The sequence below is a fragment of the Aquarana catesbeiana genome, linkage group LG06, assembly GCF_042186555.1.
Source record: "Aquarana catesbeiana isolate 2022-GZ linkage group LG06, ASM4218655v1, whole genome shotgun sequence".
NCBI lineage: Eukaryota > Metazoa > Chordata > Amphibia > Anura > Ranidae > Aquarana > Aquarana catesbeiana.
Genome location: NC_133329.1, coordinates 233714427 through 233739437, shown reverse-complemented (window position 1 = coordinate 233739437; position 25011 = coordinate 233714427). Strand labels below are relative to the sequence as shown.

The window sequence follows — 25011 nt, the reverse complement described above, 5'->3', positions numbered from 1 at the left end:
TATAAGATGTAGGGTGCGGGCCTTTCTTATCAGAAAGTACAGTATTCTTTGCAAACCAAGTGTCCTGAATGTGTTAAGTTTTGTATAATTAGTTGTATAAAAACTAAATTTATAAACTTTTATGGTCCGTTCACACATGTGGTGACTGGTTTTTGCATGCTTGAAGAATACCAATCACTGCTAGGGCACAATTTTTTGTTTTTGTGCCTACACTGCAAACCATCCCAGAGATGTTGTGCAGTGAAGTGCAATAAAAAAGATATGCTGAATCTTATCACAGTGCACAAGTAGGCATCACATGTCACCCACAGCAATGCAACACTTCAAATAAAGTTGACAAAAAAAGGAACTGTGTGAAGCATTAAAACGCACATCTCATCTCAGTTCACTGCAGCCAAAACTGATAGCTGCCCACACACTAAACTGCTCCAGTGCAGTGCGAACGGGCCCTTAAACATACAGAAATAAAGAAAAAAAAGTTGTAGCTTACTTTTATGTTTTATATGAAATGTAATGGGAAAGTTTACTTGGGTGATTTTGGTTATTTGCAATCTTTTGTTTGGCTTAATTTGGTTTCTCCACTTCTAGTGTTCCCAACTCTTGTCCTGCCAGCCCACGGGGCGCTGGATCTTCAGGATTGCACTTCATTCATAATATTGCGTCAGAACTTAAGCTGGCCGCAGAGTGTGCAGCCAAAGCTGCTTCAGAACAGCACACGGAGACATCTGGAGCAGAATGTCCTAAGGTACACCAAACTAACTTTACAGCTTTATTCATAGGTAGATATGTCTTAATGCATAGTGTTTACAATGGGCTTGATTATATATTCATAGTGCCAAATTAAAGTGAAACCAAACTTCTCACTATACTGTAATAAAGTGGGTAATACCCAATAAAAACTTGTTTTAGCAATTGCATAGTATTGTGGCTAGTATGCCATCAACATAACTCTGCACCTCATTCTGTCTTCTTCCCCTCCATTGTCAAGTAAAGACAACTTCCACTGTTTCTGGCTAATGCAGTTGTTCGTGCTGCAGATGGCAAACAACGGACTCTTGTCGTATAAGCCTTCTTCTCATGATCAGTAAATATTTGTGCAGTGGATATAGAAAAGAATCGGCCCCTTTTTAACTTTCAAAAGTTTATGGTAAAGCAGAATTTTATCAACAGCATATGGGCCTCGCAGTGCCAAGTATGACAATACAAGATACAAATACTGTATGTAATTCAAGGAGATGAACCTTCAATACTTATAGCAATCCAGCAATCACATTATGCAAGGAATCGCCCCCTTATAAAATAATCACATTTTGTTGCTTGCAGTCTGAAATGAAGGCGGACACAGTTTTTGTTTTATCCAGCTGCATTTACTAGTGCAACTTATAACATCCAAGCAAAGGACAGAGCACCAACATGTCAGAAAAAACAAAGTTCAAACACAGACTCGCTAACATCCCCCCCCATGTCAGTATTTTGTTGGACCACTTTTTGCTTTAATTACAGCCTTTAGTCTGTTAGGATATATCTCTACTAACTTTGAACATCTAGACTTTGCTATATTTGTACACTCTTTGCAGAACTGCTCAAATTCAGTTAAATTTGATAACTGTTTGTGGACTGCAGTCTTCAAGTCATTTCACAGATTTTCAATGGGGTTTAAGTCTGGACTCTGACTAGGCCATGCAAAGAAATTCTCCTTTTTCTCCTTCCACCACATTTTTCCACGTGGGCTCAATTTAATTTTAGTCTCATCTGACCAACTTTAACGCACCTTGAAAATTCTGAGGCCACATGGAAAAAAGGTGTTCTGGTAAGATGAGACTAAAATTTAATTACTTGGCCTCAACACCAAACAATTTATCTGGTGGAAATCTAATACAGCTTGCCCTCCAAATAACACCATTGCTACAGTAAAGCATTGAGGTGGTAATATGCTGTTATAGGGGTGTTTCTCTGCAGCAGGGACTGGATCACTTGTAAGGATAGAAGAAAATGTATCTGGCAAAATACCATCAAATTCTTGAGGAAAATCTGCTGCTCTCTGCCAGAAAGTTGTTAATGGAAAGAAGGTTTACCCTCCAACATGACAATGACCCAAAGCAAACAGCAAGAATGGCCACACAGTGGTTGAAGGAAATAAAAGTTGAATGTCCTTACATGGCTTAGTCAGAGCCCAGACTAAAACCCTATTGATAATCTGGCAATAAAATGACTTGAAGCCTGCAGTCCACAAACTGTCACCATCAAATTTAACTGAACTTGAGCAGCTCTGCAAAGAAGAGTGGGAAAATATTGCATAATCTAGATGTGCAAAGTTAGTAAAGACATATCCCAACAGACTAAAGGCTATAATTTAAGAAAAAGGTGGTCCAACAAAATACTGACATAGGGGGAGGTGGATTCGGGGATTCTGTTTTTGAATTGTCTTAGTTTTTTTTCTGACATGTTGGTGTTCTATATTTCACTTGGATGTTATAAGTTGCACTAATACAACTGGATAAAACACAAAAAACTGTGTCTGTCTCCATTTCAGGCTGCAAAGCAACAAAATGTGATTCTTTTTTATACTCGCTGTATTGACATTTCTTCTCAGGATTTCAGAGGTGGATGGTGGGTGGATTCCTGTGTTCAATTTTTTTTTTTTCCCCTGGAAAAAAAATTAATTTCGTTTTGTTACATTGGATATTGGAAAGGTAAAATGCAGTGTATATAATAGTATTATGTTAAAAAAAAAAAAAAAAGTACAGCTTAGGCTTCATGTAAAAACTAAAAAAGTTGCGCCAAAGAAATAAAATGAATCTGTCAATTGCCAGCAGCAGTGTGAATGTGAACTAAACTAGCAGACGCCGCTATATTGCGGTGAGGCTCGGTCCCCTGTGCTAGTTTTCTCGGTGGATCTGGTTTCCGCCCAGAAAACGAGCATAGGGGTCAGAGTCTCACCGCAATAGAGCGGGGTCCAACGGGGACTGGCCAGATTACCCTTTGACTAAAACACATGCTGGTTACATCGGTTGCCAGGCACAGGCACTAAACCATGTGAGTGCATCCCATATGTTTTATATTGCATCTTTTTAATAAATTACAGCTTTACACTATGGGTGCCCCCCTTCTATAATTTTTTTTCCCCCATCCATGGAGGATCATTTTAAGTACAGCTGACCTTGGAATATACCATCTAGGGTTCTTTTCCCCCTAGCAATAGGGGGAAAACCGATTATTTAGGCTTCATGTACACTGCTGCTGGTAAAGGAGCATCTTAAGAGCAGTTGGGCATTTTTTTCAGCTGCCCCTGAACTCTCCTCTGTTATCTTATCAATACATGTACACAGGGTTGTTTATAGTCCTTTCTAGGCAGTTGAGTTTATAAGCATTTTTTGGAAAGCAAAAAAAATGCGTTCAGGACGAATGTTCAGAGGCATTTGAAACGCCAAATGCCTGTAACAGCTTGTAAACGTGGTAACTCTCGTTTAGCTATGTTTCATTTATAGGCGTTTTTAATGCATTTTTGACTTTAAAAAAAAAAAAAAAAAAGTGCTTCTAAACGTAAACGCGCCAACAACATCGGTTACTATCTGTCAAGTTAGATCATTAAGGAGAGGTTTTAAAACGTCCTGTGTACATTAAGCCTTATTCAGTAAATAAATGAAACTTGTTTTTTTAAACAAATGGAATAACAAGGATTGTATGTTAAAAATATTTCACCTATACGCTGTACATGAGAACAGGTCACCCCCATTTTCCCTTATAATAAGCTTCCTGCCAATATGCATTTTCGGTTATTGACAGTGCTGATCTAGAAGCATATATTGCTCATTTTACTGAGAGTAGGAAAAAAAAAAAAAAACTATATACTGTCCAGACTGTAGGTATCCTATGATGGCAGACGACATTACAGGTGGTCTCTGGGGTTACAAACAAGATGGGGTCTGTAGGTTTGTTCTTAAGTTGAATCTGTTTGTAAGTCGGAACAGGTACATTTTTTAAGTGTAGCTCCACCCAAAATATTTTTAAGCTTTTTGGATAGCATAGGGAAGGGTTAACGCCCTCTGTGACATTTTGTTTTGCTGTCTGTGCCTCCTGTTCAGAAGATTTCCCCTCACTTTCTTTCCCAATGATAATTGAATTTAGAAAATTTTGAGTTGCTGTGTAAACAAGCCTTGGTGATAAAGCATCAGTGGAGGTACCTTTCCCATAATAACTCTTACAGGAGAGAATTTCCCTTCCTAGGGTTAGATTTCCTCTCACTTCCTGTTTTCTCCCTCCGCTTGTAAGTAGGAGTCGTTTGTAAGTCTGATGTTTGTAACTAGGGGACCGCCCCTAATAGGAATCTTTTGAAGGTTAAAAAGATAAACTGATTAGTCAGATACATTTACCCTCTTACCTGTCAATTTTGGCCTGGGGGGACAGAAACAATTCTATTGTATCTGGTAAATCAGGTTAGGGAGTATTAAAACAAGACCTTTCAGATGAGACAATGAGTCCAAATCGATAAGGGAATAGGTGCAATTTATTCCATACACTGCAGTGGAGAGACACAGCACACAGAGATCCAGTTCATGTGAACTGAGAGAGAGTGAAAGTGTTTCAAACGTTATAGATACAGTAGAGCTGCACGATTCTGGCCATAATGAGAATCAGGATTTTACTGCTTAGAATTAAAAGATCATGATTCTTGCAACGTAAAATCTTTCACATTATACAAAAAAAATTGGGCTAACTTGACTGGTTAGTTTTTTTTTAATTAAAGTAATTATTTCCAAAAGAATTGCATTTGAAAGACCGCTGCGCAGATATAGTGTGACATAAAATATTGCAACAACCACCATTTTATTCTCTAGGGTCTCTACTAAAAAAAAATATATATATAATGTTTGGAGATTCTAAGTAATATTCTAGCAAAATAAAAGATTTTAACTTGAAACCAACAAATGTCAGAAAAAGTTTTAGGCTCCATGCACACTGGAGCTGATAAACTGCAGTTTATTGGAGTTTGGGCGTTTTTTTTAAAAGCCCATAAACTCCACTCTATGTTAGCCTATGTGTCCATGCACACATGGACGTTTTTTAGCTTTAATGAGCAGTGGAGTTTATGGGCTTTTTTCTGAACGCCAGAAATTCACGTTCAAGAGCAGTACTGGAAACGCCAGACATCGGAAAAAGGTGTTCAACGAGGGTTAAGGCTGTAAAAAAAGAGCGTTAAGCCTCTTTTGGCGTTTCTCTGCTTCTATTTAAAATCAATGTTTCCCTATGGGAGCCCATTGAGTCGCATTGCAAGTCGAATCATCATGATCCGACTTGCGGTGCAACTTGTGTGCTGAGAATGAAGGGGTACCCTCACCAAAATGAAAATAAAATTGTCGTGGGGGCCCCCCAAAATCCATACCAAACCCTTATCCGAGCACGCAGCCCGGCCGGTCAGGAAAGGGGGTGGGGACGAGCAAGAGCCCCCTCCTGAACCGTACCAGGCCGCATGCCCTCAACATGGGGGTAGGTGCTTCGGGGCACGGGGGCCGCTGCGCCACCCCGCCCCACCCCAAAGCACCTTGTCCCCATGTTGATGAGGACAAGGGCCTCTTCCCGACAACCCTGGCCGTTGGTTGTCGGGGTCTGCGGGAGGCTTATCTGAATCTGGGAGTGCCCTTTAATAAGGGGACCCCCAGATCCCAGCCCCCCACCCTATGTGAATGAGTATGGGGTACATCGTACCCCTAACCATTCACCTGGGGGAAAAAAGTGTCAAAAATAAAACACACTACACAGGTTTTTAAAGTAGTTTATTAGTCAGCTCCGGGGTCTTTTCAGACTTCGGGGGTCTCTTCTTTCTTCTCCGCGCTCTCCGGCCTCTTCTCCCGGTCTCCGGTTCTTCTGCCAGGCTCCTCCGCTATATTCTGCTCTTTTGCCGCTCTTTTGTTAGTGGTGGCCCGGTCTTCTCCATCGTCTTCTTCCCTCCAGTCTTCTTCCGATGTTAACACGACGCTCTCTCCCGCTGTAATGCCGGGTAAGCGGTGTGCAACGACTTATATTGGTATGGGGCGTGGTCACTCAGGTGATGTCATCCGGCGACCACGCCCCTTATGACGTCACATTCCCATCATGCACCGGGACTGTGATGTCATAAGGGGCGGGGTCACCGGATGACATCACCCGAGTGACCACACCCCATGCCAATATAAGTCGTTGCACACCGCTTACCCGGCATTACAGCGGGAGAGAGCGTCGTGTCAACATCGGGAGAAGACCGGGCCACCGCTAGCAAAAGAGCGGCAGAAGATAGCGGAGGAGCCTGGCAGAAGAACCGGAGACCGGGAGAAGAGGCCGGAGAGTGCGGAGAAAAAAAAGAAGAGACCCTCGAAGTCGGAAGAGACCCCGGAGCTGACTAATAAACTACTTTAAAAACCTGTGTAGTGTGTTTTATTTTTGACACTTTTTCCCCAGGTGAATGGGTAGGGGTACGATGTACCCCATACTGATTCACATAGGGTGGGGGGCCGGGATCTGGGGGCCCCCTTATCAAAGGGGGCTCCCAGATTCCGATAAGCCTCCCGCCCGCAGACCCCGACAACCAACGGCCAGGGTTTGTTGGGAAGAGGCACTTGTCCTCATCAACATGGGGACAAGGTGCTTTGGGGTGGAGGGGCGCAGCGGCCCCCCTGCCCCGAAGCACCTACCCCCGTGTTGAGGGCATGCGGCCTGGTTATGGTTCAGGAGGGAGGGCGCTCCCTCGTCCCCACCCCCTTTCCTGACCGGACGGGCTGCGTGCTCGGATGAGGGTTTGGTATGTATTTTGGGGGGGCCCCCCACGATGTTTTTTTCGGCGAAGGGGGTTCCCCTTAAAATGCATACCAGACCGAAGGGCCTGGTATTGTCTGAGGGGGGAACCCCACGCCAATTTTTTTTTTCATTTTGGCGAGGGTTCCCCTTTATCCTCAGCACACAAGTTGCACCGCAATTCGAAAGATGATCGAACTTGCAGTGCGACTTCTATTCAAATCACTGGGCTCCCATAGGGAACCATTGATTTTGAATAGAGGCAGAGAAACGCGGTTAAAAGCTAGCGCCGCTAAACATGCATTGACGGCATTGCAAAATGCTTATAAAATAGCGTTTTTAAAGCAGCGTTTTCCTGCCAGCAATCCGACATTCAGAACGGCCGTTTATGAGCTCCAGTGTGCATGGAGCCTTAGTATTTAAGTGATTAAACTTTCTTCATTTATACACAAGTCAATTCCATTGTCAAATTGTTACAATGTTTATACTTAGGGTCGGTTCACACTGAGGCAGCACGACTTACAGCGCGACTGCCTCAGGCGACCCAGGACACGACTCAGCGGCGACTTGCAACACGACTTCTGAATAGAAGTCAATGCAAGTCGCCCCGAAAGTCGTACAGGAACCTTTTTCTAAGTCGCAGCGACTTGCATCGCTCCGATTAGAACGGTTCCATTGCACAGAACGGGACGCTACTTGTCAAGCGACTAGGTCGCCTGACAAGTCGTCCCAGTGTGAACCGGGGCTTAAGGTCCACTGCTAAAGAATGTTTTGATTCTTGGCAAACTGCCTGTTTTTTTCTTCCTTTCTTTTGAGGCTGTGGCTTCATAAGAGCAGAGAGAATTCTTTGCATAGCAAGAATGGTGTAAACACTTTTTTTCAAGATCGCAACGGGGAAAAAATCGCGATAACGATTTTTGGCGATTAATTGTGCAGCTCTATGATACAGGCTGTACAATTTATAGTTAGGAATATGCATAATATCTAGATGTGTCTTCAGCGTATTCTAGGTGTATTCTAAGTCTGATCGTATAGTTAGTCCAATCAAAATTCATATCTTCTTAGTAGCAAGTTAGCAGTTAAATGGTAACATGGGTGTTAACATCATGTGACTGATAGAAAGTGAAACTTCACTCGGAGGTCGCCATGACAATTGTAGCTCAAACTGGTTAGATAAGACAGTCTATTTCCTTTTTCATACCTCACGGGACACAGAGCCTCAGTAATTACTGATGGGTTATATAGGTATCACTAGGTTCCATGGGCGCATACAGTACCTGGTGCATTGGAAAGGGTGCCGTCCGGAGGAACGCTCTTGGGTCTCATCCTCGGACGTACATGCCCTTGTCATCCTCCATGATTTCCATAGAAGTTTTCCCCTCAAGCTTGGTGGTCCTCCGAGGGGGAGGGGTCGTCGAGGAGGGGGTACTGTCAGGGCTGGGCTCAGTCCTTCCTTCTCTGAGCTGGCCACTCAACTGTTGGCCAATTGCCAGCTCCCATCTCTCTCCAGTTACTCAGCTTTTGTTGATATCCTGCTCGTCAATCCTGCCTACTTAAGCCGTCCAGTCTAGAGGAGCTCTGCCTTCGCCTTGGTCAACATCACAAGAAACATCTTCTGCGTTCCTGTTTAAAGACTGGCTTTGCTGACATCCCTTCTGGCTCCAGATCCTGCTTGCTTTTCCATTACTTTGATCCCTGACTTCTGGCTTGGCTGACTGTCCATTCCGGTTACTGAACTTTGGCTATGTTTTGACTACGTTTGTTCTTTTTTACTTTTATTATTAAACAAGTGTGATTTAACTGTACTTATGTCTCGGTCTGATTTCATGGTTTATGACACCAGGCCATTTTTCAGCTTTCAGCACTGTCACACTTTGAATGACAATTGCGCAGTCATGCTACACTGTAACCATGTGAAATTTTTATCATTTCCTTCACACCTTTCTTTTGGTGGTATTTAATCTTTTCTGGGTTTTTTATTTTTACCTAAAAAACAAAAGAAAACGAAAATTTGGGAGAAAAAAAAACGTTTTTTCTTAGTTTGTCAGTAAATTTTGTAAATAAGTAATTTCTCTCCTTCACTAATTGGCGCTGATAGGCTACACTGTTAGGCTGCACTTATGGGCACTGATGAGGAGGCACTAATATGCAACACCTATGGGCACTGATATGTGGCACTGATGGGTGGCACAGATAGTAAGCACTGACTGGCATCACTTGTGGGTACTGATTGCTGGCAAAGGTTGGCACTGATTGCTGGCAGTGGTGGGCACACATTTCTGGCACTGGTGGGCACTTGAGGTCATGCTCTGTCCTAGCAAGAAGTCGCAGCTGCGATCGCCACGCTGCGCTCCCCCGAGCGGTCGTTCTGGGAAGCCGTCATATGACGTCCACCCAGAACAAAAGCTGCACCGCCCAGCCATCATTTGATGATGGGCGAGCGGCAAGTGGTTAAAGAATTGCTAGTAAAAATCCAAAAGGTAAACAAAGAAAAATGTATCATAACATGATACCTTGGGGAGGTAGTAAATCACAGGTACCCAAGGAGCAGCTGGAACCAAAAAAGACTTCTTCTTCTTAGTGAGTATCTTGTTCTGATAACCCTTATCCACCTAGGATATAAGTTCCTTCTTAAATTTGATCGTGGGGTTACCAGCAAGAGGGACATAAGTATCCCAATCGGATAGTAATCTGGACATCTCAGATTTATATGCCCCAGAGTCCAGAATCAGAACAAGATACTCACTAAAGTCTTTTTTTTTTTTTGGTTCCAGCTGCTCCCCGGGTACCTGTGATTTACTACCTCCCCAAGGTACATAAGGACTCTGTGCACCCCCCGGGAAGGCTGATTTATAAGTGGTATGAATTTGGTTACTTCCTGGGTGGGAAAATATATTGATCACTTCTTACAACCGCTGGTTACCAAGGCTCCATTGTTCTTGAGGGATTCAATGCAGGTGATCAATATTCCTAAGACATGGAGTGGAAGGACAGTTATATCTTGGCTACAGCCGACATTTCGTCCCTATATACGATTATATCCCATCAGCAAGAGGCTGTGAGACATTACCTTAAATCTGACAATCTGGTGGTATCCCAACGGGAATTTGTCTTTTCGCTTCTTGACTTCGCTATGGGGCGTAACTACTTTTGGTTCGGTTGGTCATATTACTTACAGGATAGAGGTTTAGCCATGGGCGCCAAGTTTGCGCTCAGTATGGCCTACCTGTTTATGGCTAAGTGGGAGGAGAACGCTGTCTATGCGAGACCTAGACCAGAGTTGATCCTCTGGAAAAGGTACATAGACGACGTCCTCCTTATATGGGATGGCGAGCAGTGCATGCTGGATGAGTTTATGGCTCGGATACCTTCAAATTTTGCTTTTTTACTACTTGCTCTACCCAGCAACACGCCATCAAAACGATTTTACGAAGGCACTGAAATATACTGCGTAATGATAGGGTCTTGGGACCTCTTTTTCCAGAGCTACCTGCAGTTGTGTTTAGGGGTGCTCAGCTGCTCAAACTTCAGGTCGCTCCAAATGTAATAGATCCCCCCCCCCCCCCCCAATAGATCTTTTTTCACAATGTGGGTTTTTTCCCATTTAGGAAACCCACCATAATCGGAATCTAAAGGGGACTGTGTTTTTGGGTATAGACAAGTACATTGGTAATTGGAGGGGAAGCCAGACCAGAGGGGTTTCCATTCCATTAGAAACCCAATGTATTTATAGGGCTAAAACATATAGACCCCATGGTATGATTATTGAGTGGGATGTAAATGCATTTAACATCAATGCATAATTAATGGTGTGTTTCAGTCCTCTCTTTGGGTTTATTCTAGCATTTTGTGGAATTAGAATCATGTGGTTTACGTCTTTTTTTTTTTTAATCCATGTAGGTGCATGTTAATTATTGTAATGTATAAATGTTAGTGCTTTAGTCAAATTTATTATTAATATAATTACAATATATTATTCCCTTTGACCACAAGATGGTGCTATGATCGAGCATTGTATATATTTTTTAAGACATATTTTTATTACTTTTAGTTTATCTCCCATTACTAATTTAAGGAATTCTATTCAGTAGACTCTTTTGACGAATTGAACTATCAAATTCATTTTTTTTTTTTTTTTTTTGCTGTGAAACACAATTTTTAACCGCTTAACAACTGGCCCATAGCCAAATGACGGCTACAGGGCGGTTGTTTAACTCTGGGAGGACGTCCAGGGACGTCCTCCCAGAATTCTGCTCTCGCGCGCCCCCTAGGGCGCGCACTCGAGAGCATCCGTGACCGCCGGGTCCAGAGGAGCACGGATCACAGATCCCGGTAAATGGCCGCTGATCGCGGCCGTTTACCATGTGATCGCTCCGTCAAATGACGGAGCGATCACATGTAAACAAACCGGCGTCATCTGATGACGCCGGTTCCTCTCCTCCCCTCTGTGTACCGATCGGTACGCTGTGAGCGGAGAGGGAGATGGATGGATGGCTGCAGCGTTGTGGGCTGCATGTGTAGTGCCCACAGCGCTGCACAGAGACATCCAGCCATCCATCCATCCATGCTCAGCCATCCCCACTACTATGCATGCCCTGCAATGCCCTCTGCAATGCCCCACAGTACTCTGGTATGCCCCACAATACCCCTGCAATACTCTGCCATACCCTGCAATACCCCTGCAATACTCTGCCATACCCTGCAATACTCTGCCATACCCTGCAATACCCCTGCAATACTCTGCCATACCCTGCAATACTCTGCCATACCCTGCAATACTCTGCCATACCCTGCAATACTCTGCCATACCCTGCAATACCCCGCCATACTCCGCAATACCCCGCCATACTCCGCAATACCCCGCCATACTCCGCAATACTCTGCCATACCCTGCAATACCCCTGCAATACTCTGCCATACCCTGCAATACTCTGCCATACCCTGCAATACCCCGCAATACCCCGCCATACTCCGCAATACCCCGCCATACTCCGCAATACTCTGTCATACCCTGGAATACCCCGCAATACTCTGCCATACCCTGGAATACCCCGCAATACTCTGCCATACCCTGGAATACCCCGCAATACTCTGCCATACCCCGCAATACTCTGCCATTCCCTGCAATACCCTGAAATACCCCGCAATACACTGCCATACCCTGCAATACCCCGCAATATCCCGCAATACTCTGCCATACCCCGCGATACCTAGCCATACTCTGCAATACTCAGTGATACCCAGCCATACTCTGCAATACTCAGTGATACCCAGCCATACTCTGCAATACTCAGTGATACCCAGCCATACTCTGCAATACTCAGTGATACCCAGCCATACTCTGCAATACTCAGTGATACCCAGCCATACTCTGCCATACCCAGCCATGCTCTGCAATACTCTGCCATACCCAGCCATGCTCTGCAATACCCCGCAAAAATCTGCAATACTCTGCCATAACCTGCAATACTCTGCAATACCCCGCAATACCCAGCCATACTCTGCAATACTCGGTGATACCCAGTCATACTCTGCCATACCAAGTCATACTCGGCGATACCCAGTCATACTCGGCGATACACTGCAATACCCAGCCATGCTCGGCCATACTCGGCCATGCTCAGCCATACCCGGCCATGCTCAGCCATGCTCAGCCATACTCTGCCATACCCAGTCATACTCGGCGATACTCTGCAATACCCAGCCATGCTCAGCCATACTCGGCCATGCTCAGCCATACTCGGCCATGCTCAGCCATACCCAGCCATGCTCAGCCATACCCAGCCATGCTCAGCCATACTCTGCCTCTGTATGTGGCCAGGCTGTGGAAGTCTCACACATGTGGTATCGCCGTACTCAGGAGGAGTAGGAGAATCTATTTTGGGGTGTCATTTTTGATATGTACATGCTATGTGTTATAAATATTGTATAAATGGACAACTTTGTGTTAAAAAAAAAAAGCGTTTTAACCACTTCTGGCCTTCCGTCATACGACGTCCTTGACTTTGTGTGGGGATATCTGAATGATGGGTGCAGCTACAGGCATCATTCAGATATCATCTTTTTCAGCCGGCGATTCCCTACACCATAAGAACGATCATAGCGGCTGTTACACTGCTTGATCGTTCTTACGGGAGGCGAGAGGGGACGTCCCCCCCTCCCGCCGCCCTCCGGTGCTTCTACCGACTCACCGCTACGATCGATGCCAGGATCTTTTTTTTTTTTTTTTTTTTTTTTTTTATTTCAGGCACAGCCTAGAGGTGAGATTTGGGGTCTTATTGACCCCATATCTCACTGTAAAGAGGACCTGTCATGCCATATTCCTATTACAAGGGATGTTTACATTCCTTGTAATAGGAATAAAAGTGATCAAAAAAATTTTTTTTGGGAAAAAAGTGTCAAACTAAAATAAATAAAGTAAAATGAACAATAAAAAAAAAAAAATTTTTTTAAAGCGCCCCTGTCCGTGTGCTCGCATGCAGAAGCAAACGCATACGTAAGTCCCGCCCACATATGAAAACGGTGTTCAAACCACACATGTGAGGTATCGCTGCGATCGGTAGAGCGAGAGCAATAATTTTGGCCCTAGACCTCCTCTGTAACTCAAAATTTGTAACCAGTAAAAAATTTTAAAGCGTCGCCTATGGGGATGTTTAAGTGGCGAAGTTTGGCGTCATTCCACAAGCGTGTGCAATTTTGAAAGGTGACATGTTAGGTATCTATTTACTCGGCGTAACTTCATCTTTCATATTATGCAAAAACATTGGGCTAACCTTACTGTTTTGTTTTTTTTTAAAGCAAAAAACATTTTTTTTTCCAAAAAAAACGCGTTAGAAAAATTGCTGCGCAAATATCGTGCGAGATAAAAAGTTGCAATGACCGCTATTGTATTCTCTAGGGTCTTTGCTAAAAAAACATATATAATGTTTTGGGGTTCTATGTAATTTTCTAGCAAATAAATGATGATTTTTACATGTAGGAGAGAAATGTCAGAATTGGCATGGGTGCTCCAGAATGCCTGAAGGTGCTCCCCTGCATGTTGGGCCTCTGTATGTGGCCACGCTGTGTAAAAGTCTCACACATGTGGTATCGCCATACTCAGGAGTAATAGCAGAATGTGTTTTGGGGTGTAATTTGTGGTATGCATATGCTGTGTGTGAGAAATAACCTGCTAATATGACAATTTTGTGAAAAAAAAAAACTTGATTTTGCAAAGAATTGTGGGAAAAAATGACAACTTCAAAAAACTCACCATGCATCTTTCTAAATACCTTGGAATGTCTTCTTTCCAAAAAGGGGTAATTTGGGGGGTATTTGTACTTTTCTGGCATGTTAGGGTCTCAAGAAATGAGATAGGCCGTCAGTACTTCAGGTGTGATCAATTTTCAGATATTGGCACCATAGCTTGTGGACGCTATAACTTTCACAAAGACCAAATAATATACACTAATTTGGGTTATTTTTACCAAAGATATGTAGCGGTATAAATTTTGGCCAAAATATATGAAGAAAAATTACTAATTTTCAAAATTTTATAACAGAAACGAAGAAAAATTAATTTTTTTACAGATTTTTCGGTCTTTTTTCTTTTATAGCGCAAAAAATAAAGAACCCAGCGGGGATTAAATACCACCAAAAGAAAGCTCTATTTGTGTGAAAAAAAGGACAAAAAATTCATATAGATACAGTGTTGCATGACTGAGTAATTGTCATTCAAAATGTGAGAGCACCAAAAGCTGAAAATTGGTCTGGTTATTAAGGGGGTTTAAGTGCCCAGTAGTCAAGTGGTTAAAGACCTATTGCTGCTGTCTAATGGCTGTGATCCTTTTCATGACTTCCGGTGATTGGAACGCAGCTTATTTCCACCGTTTATCTACCTTGTCCTTCATATATAAGGCTTCAAAGCGTCCGTCTAGCCACGCCCCTGATGGCGTCAATCTATGATGAAACGACTTAGGGAGGAATTGGTGATGTGACGCTGTTGTATGCTGGGATGCAACAGCCATCTTGCTGGTGGGGACTGTTGGATGTTTTGACAAACAGACGTGTTTTATTTTTGGAGCATGTGAGTTTATCTCCTTTTTATCTTTATTAAACAATATTTGATATAGGCACCATGAGGTCTATTATTTCATATCTACATGGGATGGATTAATTTGTGGTGATCATTGTTGGAGCGTTTTGAAAGGGATGGCTGAAACCGAGGGTTGTTAATTCTGTATTCCGGCTTGGTGTCTCTGACCTAGATGTATGGAGATTGAAGGGCATCCTTTACTATTCAAATGCGCATGTGGCCTTTTGTAATGAGGGTCCACTAAGGTGGGTAAGCGGCTGTGTGATCGGGTCACGCTAATGGTTTCCTCCTTTTTTTACCTCCTGCTAATCATCTTGTGAAGTGTGGAACAGCGTTCTTGGATTTATTTCCTGTGGACTTATTATATAAGTGCTGCACCTTACTTGTATATCTAGGTGTTTTATTGTGTGTGTGTGTGTGTGTGTTGCTTTTACTCACTTTTCTCATGCTGGAACCGAAAAGGGCTCCAGGAAAGAAGAGACCATTATTTCCTGTGCCTGGGTTTTGTAAAGGCAGGCACATGCTGATCTGTGATGCCTTAGAACCGATCAGCAGGTCCAGGCCAAAATCATTGGCCGGGATCTGAAGACTGATCGGTGCTGGATCGAATCACAGCACGGCCGGCAGGCACGCATGCCCATGCCTGGGAGTGCGGATCGCTTACTAGCTACGTGATCCAGCGCAGCAGAGCCGCCTTGCCGCTGTATATGTAAGGTATACAGCTGGCAAGCGGTTAAACAAATAAATAGCGTTATGATATCCTTTCTGGTTTTCTTGTATGGAAAATTAAGGTGATACGCATGGTGAGACTAGAGATGGGCTCTGGCATGCTCCGGATCCTAGTCCCAACTCACCTGCCCCATCCCACCAGGAAACCGACACTGCATACCGCTAATCACAAGCAGTGAGACATTTCCCGCTCCACAACTCCACAAACTAGGAAATATCTCAATGCCTGTGATTAGCGGTGTGCAGTGCCGGCTTCCTGGCGGAGTCGTGCACCTGGGTTGGGACTAGGATCCCGAACACGCTAGAGCCCATCTTTAATGGGACCCACAATGAGAGATTGACCAGACATGCGTGTTTTGAACCTACCTTGTTTGTTTTAAGCTCAGGTCAACAACTTATGGTGGGTTTGGTCCTAGGAGGGCACTGGAGTGATGATAGGACACGAAGATTGTGTGTTTTTTTTTTTTTTTTTTTTTTTTTCTTCACATCACATTTCTCACCTTTTTTCACATCACATTTCTCACATAGTACAGCACTTTCCTTTGGCTAAGGAAAGAGGAGCACATTGTCTTCAATACTAATTGCACTTTAACCACTTGCCGACCACCTCACAACGATATACGTTGGCAGAATGGCACGGGCAGGCAGAATCACGTACCTCGGTACCCGAGGCGGTCGGCTTTTGTCCAGCGGCGATCGGAGGTGAGGGGGAGGCCATCCTTTCGTGGCCCCCCTCGCGATCGCCGCCGGCCAATGAAATCATTCCTATGCTGCTGTATGGTAAACAGCAGCAAAGGAAATTATGTCATCTCTCCTCGGCTCGGCATTTTCTATTTCGGCGCCGAGGAGAGAAGATTGTAATGTGAGTGCACAACACACACACACAGTAGAACATGCCAGGCACACAAAACACCCCCGATCTCCCACCGATTCCCCCCTCCCCCCCCCCCCCCCCGTCACACTGACACCAAGCAGTTTTTTTTTTTTTTTCTGATTACTGCATGGTGTCAGTTTGTGGCAGTTAGTATTAGCCCCCTTTAGGTCTAGGGTACCCCACTAACCCCCCCTAATAAAGTTTTAACCCCTTGATCACCCCCTGTCGCCAGTGTCGCTAAGCGATAATTTTTCTGATCGCTGTATTAGTGTCGCTGGTGACCCTAGTTAGGGAGCTAAATATTTAGGTTTGCCGTCAGCGTTTTATAGCAACAGGGACCCCCATATACTATCTAATGTTTTAACCCCTTGATTGCCCCCTAGTTAACCCTTTCACCACTGATCACCGTATAACTGTTACAGGTGACGCTGGTTAGTTTGTTTATTTTTTATAGTGTCAGGGCACCCGCCGTTTATTACCAAATAAAGGTTTAGCCCGCTGATCGCCCGGCGGTGATATGCGTCGCCCCAGGCAGCGTCAGGTTAGCGCCAGTACTGCTAACACCCACGCACGCAGCATACGCCTCCCTTAGTGGTATAGTATCTGAACGGATCAATATCTGATCCGATTAGATCTATACTAGCGTCCCCAGCAGTTTAGGGTTCCCAAAATCGCAGTGTTAGCGGGATCAGCCCAGATACCCGCTAGCACCTGCGTTTTGCCCCTCCGCCCGGCCCAGCCCACCCAAGTGCAGTATCGATCGATCGATCACTGACCCTTACAGAACACTAAACGCATAACTGCAGCGTTTGCAGAGTCAGGCCTGATCCCTGCAATCGCTAACAGTTTTTTCGGTAGCATTTTGGTGAACTGGCAAGCACCAGCGGCCTAGTACACCCCGGTCATAGTCAAACCAGCACTGCAGTAACACTTGGTGACGTGGCGAGTCCCATAAGTGCAGTTCAAGCTGGTGAGGTGGCAAGCACAAGTAGTGTCCCGCTGACACCAAGAAGAAGACAAACAGGCCCGTCGTGCCCATAATGCCCTTCCTGCTGCATTCGTTAATCCTAATTGGGAACCACCACTTCTGCAGCGCCCTTAATTCCCCCGTTCACATCCCCAGCCAAATGCAGTCGGCTGCATGAGAGGCATTTTCTTTATGTCCTCCCGAGTACCCTTACCCAACAAACCCCCCCAAAAAAGATGTTGTGTCTGCAGCAAGCGTCGATATAGGCGTACCAAGAGGATTGCCTCATCAAATGTAAATTACAGAAGATACGCAGAGACTTTGACGATTACAACTCCAACAGGATCCACTGTTGGAAAAAACCCAGATGCAATACACCCCCCCCCACAGTTAACAACCACCCCAATCTCCACACCCCATCAGGGCAAGAGAACCACACCCCAGTCCCCCTGATGGAATGTATACCAAGGCCCACCACGGCCCTCTTATCCTGTCAAGGCCCCTCCACCAAGCCTTATAAACCACATAGGCCACCGGCACCTTCCAGACGGCCACAGCCCACACCCACACCAAAAGAGGACCATCATCGTCCACCACCCCCCGTGCCAGTTTCTTCCTCCATTACACCCAAAACTTCCAAGAGTATAAAGAAGAAACCCCACAGGCATCCTTACCTCAATCCCTTCCTTACCGGTTACCTTCAAAGAAACACACACCGGCAGTGCCATATCAGATCACAGTACTTATGAGGACCCCCAGTCATCCACTCTGGATTTTGGTATTGGGAATCTACACACCGCACAGCCCAAGATCACTCATGCATCTGGGCCCACCATGGACCACCCCAGTATCCACGCCATCTCATCACCCCCCATTTACAGTCCGACCAATAAACATATATCTCCCACCCCTACCCCCTCTTTTTTAGTGATCACCCCCCAACCCTGCCCAAAAAGAAAGCTCACCGATGAGGCAGGAGAGGGGGGAGAAACAGACACAAAAAGGAGGGAGAAATTGCGCAGACTGTAAATATCTTCAACCTCTCTGATCACACCTTATCCATGCCTGAAAAATCTCTACTAGCACGCGGGCTCACCTTCGCCCCCACAGCATCTCCCAACCCTTTCACTCTCTTCTTGGATCTCAATAGGTTCATTAGAAATATCAACATTCAAGACACTAAGAAAGGTAATGGTACCCCAAACATTACCCCAAACACTACTCCATATACTACTAATGACCACACTGAATGCAGTACTACTACAGAAGACTCCTCCACCCTAGGACCCGCAGAACTCATAGCCCTAGACAAGTTGGAAGATCTCTACATTGACGACCAGATTGAATCTCTAACTCAAAATCCACCTACCTCTCCACCCATCTTACACACTAATTTCAAACCGAAATCTATCTTTTATCCCACATTTGCCAAAGGACCTTACGTCCAGACCTTCTATCAGGTTGTATATGCTGATATACTACGAATGTGTCAAATGTCCAACTCACGTTCCAATGCACCATCTAACTTAACCCCAGCAGAACGCACGGCTCTTAAATCACTCACCAACAACAGGCAACTGGCTATTAAGCCCGCAGATAAAGAAGGTGGTATCGTAGTCCAGAACCGTGCAGACTACATGCTGGAAACAACTAGACTCCTATCTGACACATCCACATACAAAAAACTTTCCGGAGATCCCTTACCCAAATTCTCTATTGAAGCTCACAACCTAATAGATCGAGCACAAGCAGATGGTATAGTTACTGCATCCGAAGCCTCATTTCTTAAACACGACTTTTACAAAAGGCCCTACTTTTACCACCTTCCGAAGGTGCACAAAGACCCCACACACCCTCCTGGTAGACCAATAGTGGCGGCCATGGAAAGCGTAACCAGCTACTTCTCTATCTACATTGATAATTTTCTACAAGGTATAGTACAGAACCTACCTTCCTACATTAAAGACAGCATCCACCTTCTGAACATGCTACGATACTACTCCTGGGAACCCACATACCGCTGGCTCTCGCTAGATGTGGTCTCACTATACACGTCCATTCCCCATAACATTGGTTGTACGACACTACCTCAACAATGATCCATCGCTCAACCCACGTCAGAACCAATTCTTACTGGAAATATTAGAATTCTGCCTAACCCACAATTATTTCGAATCCCACGGAGACTTCTACATTCAAACACAAGGAACTGCCATGGGGGCCAATTTTGCCCCCAGCTACGCGAACCACCTTACCATGGGTTACTGGGAGCTACAATATATACACAACAATAACCCATATGTGCCCCACATAGTCTATTACGGGCGCTACATAGATGACGTGGTCATTATCTGGGATGGTCCAGAAACCACCATCCTACCCTTCGTCCAACACTGCAACAACAACTCCATGGGTCTATCATTTACATCAGTCACAGACAATAACAAACTGGCCTTATTGGATCTGGAACTCTTCCACTATGAAAACACCATCTGCACCCAGAATTATACAAAATCCACCTCAGGGAATTCTTACCTACACTTTTACAGTTGCCATCACCCACGATGGGTTAAAAACATCCCAAAAAGCCAGTTCTGCCGCATAAAACATAATTGCACGCTCCTACAGGACTATGAAACACACGGCCTACTACTCAAAGCCAAATTCAAAGACAAGGGTTACCCAGACCACATCATAGAAGATGCCTTCCAATACTATCTCAGTGAAAACGCGAAGGACAAGAGACAAACCAGTACAGACGACACTACCCAACCCGTCAGATTTGTGACACAATACCACAACAGATTTAAGCAAATGGAAAAGATCTTCACCAAACACTGGTCCATTCTGCGTGAGGATCCGCATCTAAAACCCACCAAAAGTGATAAACCACTGGTCACCTACAGACGGGCTAAGAATATAAAGGCCCAAATAGCACCAAGCAAAGTGAAAACAGCACGCCCCACTGCCAGTGCCCCGTTAACCTTCTTTAACATCAAAGGCATGTATCAATGTAGGAAGCACCTCTGCTTCACATGCGCCCATGTTACACATAGGCAAAAGACTTCCATCATAAGGGTAAACTATATGTCATCCCCGACTTCTTCAATTGTGGTTCAGATTATGTGGTCTATTGCCTCACATGCCCCTGCGGCCTACTATACGTAGGCCGCACTATACGCCCGCTCCGCAAAAGGTTTGGTGAGCATCGTAACCTTGTAGAGAAGGGCATTGACAAGCATAGTGTACCAAGACATTTTAAAGAACATCATGGACAAACATCTTCAGGGCTACGCGTGTGGGTTATTGAGTCTATTCCACCCACCCTCCCTACCGCTGAACGCTACAAAAGGTTGTGTGAAAGAGAAAACTACTGGATATACACACTGGACACTTTATCGCCAGGAGGCCTCAATGAAGGCATTGAAATTAACATTTTGCTGTGACCCCAACCATATCCCTGCCTCATCACATCATCTCATCTCAATTCACCACGTATTGTTTCATCCATTGTCCTACCTGTTGTCTCATTTATTGTTTTATCCATCATCTAGTCACTACCCCATTAACTTACAGTCTACGTGGAACACGTGTATGAGTATACCCGTACACTAGTGTGTGTTTACCTGTCTCCCACCCATTACCCCTATCCACATAGCCCTAGTGTATAACACATACCATTTTTATTCCTATTTTTATTTTTATATTTATTTTTATTTAAATTTTTATTTTTAATTTCTTTATTTTGATTTTTATATTTATTTTTATTTTTAGTTATTTGTACTTGTTTTTTTATTTTTATAAAAAGGCGGTCTATATGAAGGCGGGGTGTGAGGAGGGGGGAAAAAAAAAAGGAGATGTGCAAATGAGTATGTTGTGATAAGAACATATATGTGTGTATATGGATCGTGGGGTAAGGAGAAGGCGGTCTATATGAAAAGGAATGTTGTATTAATCATAGTGGACAGGAACAAAATAATATATATATATAGATATAGAGATATATATATATATATATATATCTATCTATATCTATATATATATATATATAGATAGATAGATAGATAGATAGATATAGAGAGATATATATAGATATGTGTGTGTGTGTGTGTGTGTATGTATGTATATGTATATATATATATATATATATATATATATATATATATATATATATATATATATATATATATATATGTATGTATGTATATATTTTGTTCCTGTCCACTATGATTAATACAACATTCCTTTTCATATAGACCGCCTTCTCCTTACCCCACGATCCATATACACACATATATGTTCTTATCACAACATACTCATTTGCACATCTCCTTTTTTTTTTTCCCCCTCCTCACACCCCGCCTCGCCCACTCCCCGTCTCCCTTCACTTCCCTTCCACATTATGTACACCCCATCTCCTTGGTTACCTACGCTCCCAATCATTATACATAGTCCCGCCCTCCTCTCAATTACCTCTCCACCCCTCCCATTGCCTATGGTATAAATTCCCACACTGAATATGGCCACCAGCATAGCCTGATGAAGGAGCACGCATGCTCCGAACGCGAAGCACCGCCCGCCTCACCCCGCTCCCGGAAGTGAAGACGCAGGTCAGCACGGCGCTCCACGGAGGATCCATGATCGACATCCTGGCCGCCCGGAGGCTCTGAGGACCCTCGGCACCACCGGAACAGCTACCAGGACCCAGGTCACAGGATTTACAACCCAGGAACCCCCCCACTGGCCCGTGACACCCACATCCCCCGAGAGCACGCGGATGAAACTACTTTACATGCTGGTTTTTAGCAACTCAAATGTGAGTGTTTTTATCTATTGTAATAAATATTTTTAACATACATGCTGCACTTAGAGGGCGCAGTCCTTCTTTCTTTTTTATTGCGGATATAGGCGTGACACCCGCTATTATTGTCCCTCCTGTCCTGACAATCCTGGTCTTTGCATTGATGAATGTTTTAAACGCTACCATGCACTAGTTGAGTATTAGCGTAGGGTACAGCATTGCACAGACTAGGCGCACTTTCACAGGGTCTCCTAAGATGCCATCGCATTTTGAGAGACCCGAACCTGGAACCGGTTACAGTTATAAAAGTTAGTTACAAAAAAAAGTGTAAAAAAAAAAAAATATAAAATTTTTAAAAATAGTTGTCGTTTTATTCTCTCTCTCTCTATTCTCTCTCTATTGTTCTGCTCTTTTTTACTGTATTCTATTCTGCAATGTTTTATTGTTTTTATGTTTTATCATGTTTGCTTTTCAGGTATGTCAGGTATGCAATTTTTTATACTTTACCGTTTACTGTGCTTTATTGTTAACCATTTTTTTGTCTTCAGGTACGCCATTCACGACTTTGAGTGGTTATACCAGAATGATGCCTGCAGGTTTAGGTATCATCTTGGTATCATTCTTTTGAGCCAGCGGTCGGCTTTCATGTAAAAGCAATCCTAGCGGCTAATTAGCCTGTAGACTGCTTTTACAAGCAGTGGGAGGGAATGCCCCCCTCCCCCCACCGTATTCCATGTTTTTCTCTGGCTCTCCTGTCTCAACAGGGAACCTGAGAATGCAGCCGGTGATTCAGTCAGCTGACCATAGAGCTGATCAGAGACCAGAGTGGCTCCAAACATCTCTATGGCCTAAGAAACCGGAAGCTACGAGCATTTCATGACTTAGATTTTGCCGGACGTAAACAGCGCCATTGGGAAATTGGGAAAGCATTTTATCACACCGATCTTGGTGTCATCAGATGCTTTATGTTTGGTATCCATATACTCGGCCTAAGATCATCTTTTTTATTTCATCAAACATTTGGGCAATATAGTGTATTTTAGTGCATTAAAATTTTAAAAAAGTGTGTTTTTTCCCCAAAAAATGTGTTTGAAAAATCGCTGCGCAAATACTGCGTGAAAAAAAACCCAAAACGCCCACCATTTTAACCTGTAGGGCATTTGCTTTAATAAAATATATAATGTTTGGGGGTTCAAAGTAATTTTCTTGCAAAAAAAAATAATTTTTTCATGTAAACAAAAAGTGTCAGAAAGGGCTTTGTCTTCAAGTGCTTAGAAGAGTGGGTGATGTGTGACATAAGCTTCTAAATGTTGTGCATAAAATGCCAGGACAGTTCAACCCCCCCCCCCCCCCCCCCAAATGACCCCATCTTGGAAAGTCGACACCCCAAGCTATTTGCTGAGAGGCATGTCGAGTCCATGGAATATTTCATATTGTGACACAAGTTGCGGGAAAAAGACAAATTTTTTTTTTTTTTTTTTTGCACAAAGTTGTCACTAAATGATATATTGCTCAAACATGCCATGGGAATATGTGAAATTACACCCCAAGACCTCAGACCTCACCTTTTTGTCACAAAGTTTTGAAAATTGAAAAAAAATGTTTTTTCTTGTCTTTCTTCATTTTCAAAAACAAATGAGAGCTGCAAAATACTCACCATGCATCTCAGCAAATAGCTTGGGGTGTCTACTTTCCAAAATGGGGTTATTTTGGGGGGGTTTTGTGCCACCTGGGCATTCCATGGCCTCCGAAACTGTGATAGGCAGTGAAGAGTGAAATCAAAAATTTACACCCTTAGAAATCCTGAAGGCGGTGATTGGTTTTCGGGGCCCCGTATGCGGCTAGGCTCCCAAAAAGTCCCATACATGTGGTATCCCGATACTCAGGAGAAGCAGCTAAATGTATTTTGGGGTGCAATTCCACATATGCCCACGGCCTGTGTGAGCAATATATAATTTAGTGACAACTTTTTTTTTTGTCATTATTCAATCACTTGGGACAAAAAAAATTAATATTCAGTGGGCTCAACATGCCTCTCAGCAATTTCCTTGGGGTGTCTACTTTCCAAAATGGGGTCATTTGGGGGGGTTTTGTACTGCCCTGCCATTTTAGCACCTCAAGAAATGACATAGGCAGTCATAAACTAAAAGCTGTGTAAATTCCAGAAAACGTACCCTAGTTTGTAGACGCTATAACTTTTGCGCAAACCAATAAATATACGCTTATTGACATTTTTTTTACCAAAGACATGTGGCCGAATACATTTTGGCCTAAATGTATGACTAAAATTGAGTTTATTTGATTTTTTTTTATAACAAAAAGTAGAAAATATCTTTTTTTTTTTCAAAATTTTCGGTCTTTTTCCATTTATAGCGCAAAAAATAAAAACCGCAGAGGTGATCAAATACCATCAAAAGAAAGCTCTATTTGTGGGAAGAAAGAGACGCAAATTTCGTTTGGGTACAGCATTGCATGACCGCGCAATTAGCAGTTAAAGCGACGCAGTGCCAAATTGTAAAAAGTGCTCTGGTCAGGAAGGGGGTAAATCCTTCCGGGGCTGAAGTGGTTAAGGGACTGTTAGCACTTTAATTATATTTTGAGCACTATTTGTGTTTTGATTGCCTTGTGATAATTGTTCACTAGGGGATAGCGCAGCTATTTTCACTATTTTTTTTTTTTGTCGGTCCCCCCCCCCTGCAAGTTTATGGCATAATGTACTAGTATGCATTGCAAACACATGCTGCTAATATGATCACATCGCATGTGCACAGGAGCCACAGCTGCTTCACAGAGCTCTG

General features: G+C 43.7%; 1 protein-coding gene across 1 annotated transcript in view; it reads left to right on the top strand.

The window, feature by feature from the left end:
• Positions 1 to 25011, top strand: part of FOXK1 (forkhead box K1) — a 169124-nt gene that overhangs the window by 47838 nt on the left and 96275 nt on the right. Inside the window, exon 3 of the mRNA XM_073633057.1 lies at positions 589 to 745. Coding sequence (XP_073489158.1) covers positions 589 to 745 — 157 coding nt within the window. The remainder of the gene's footprint in view (positions 1 to 588; positions 746 to 25011) is intronic.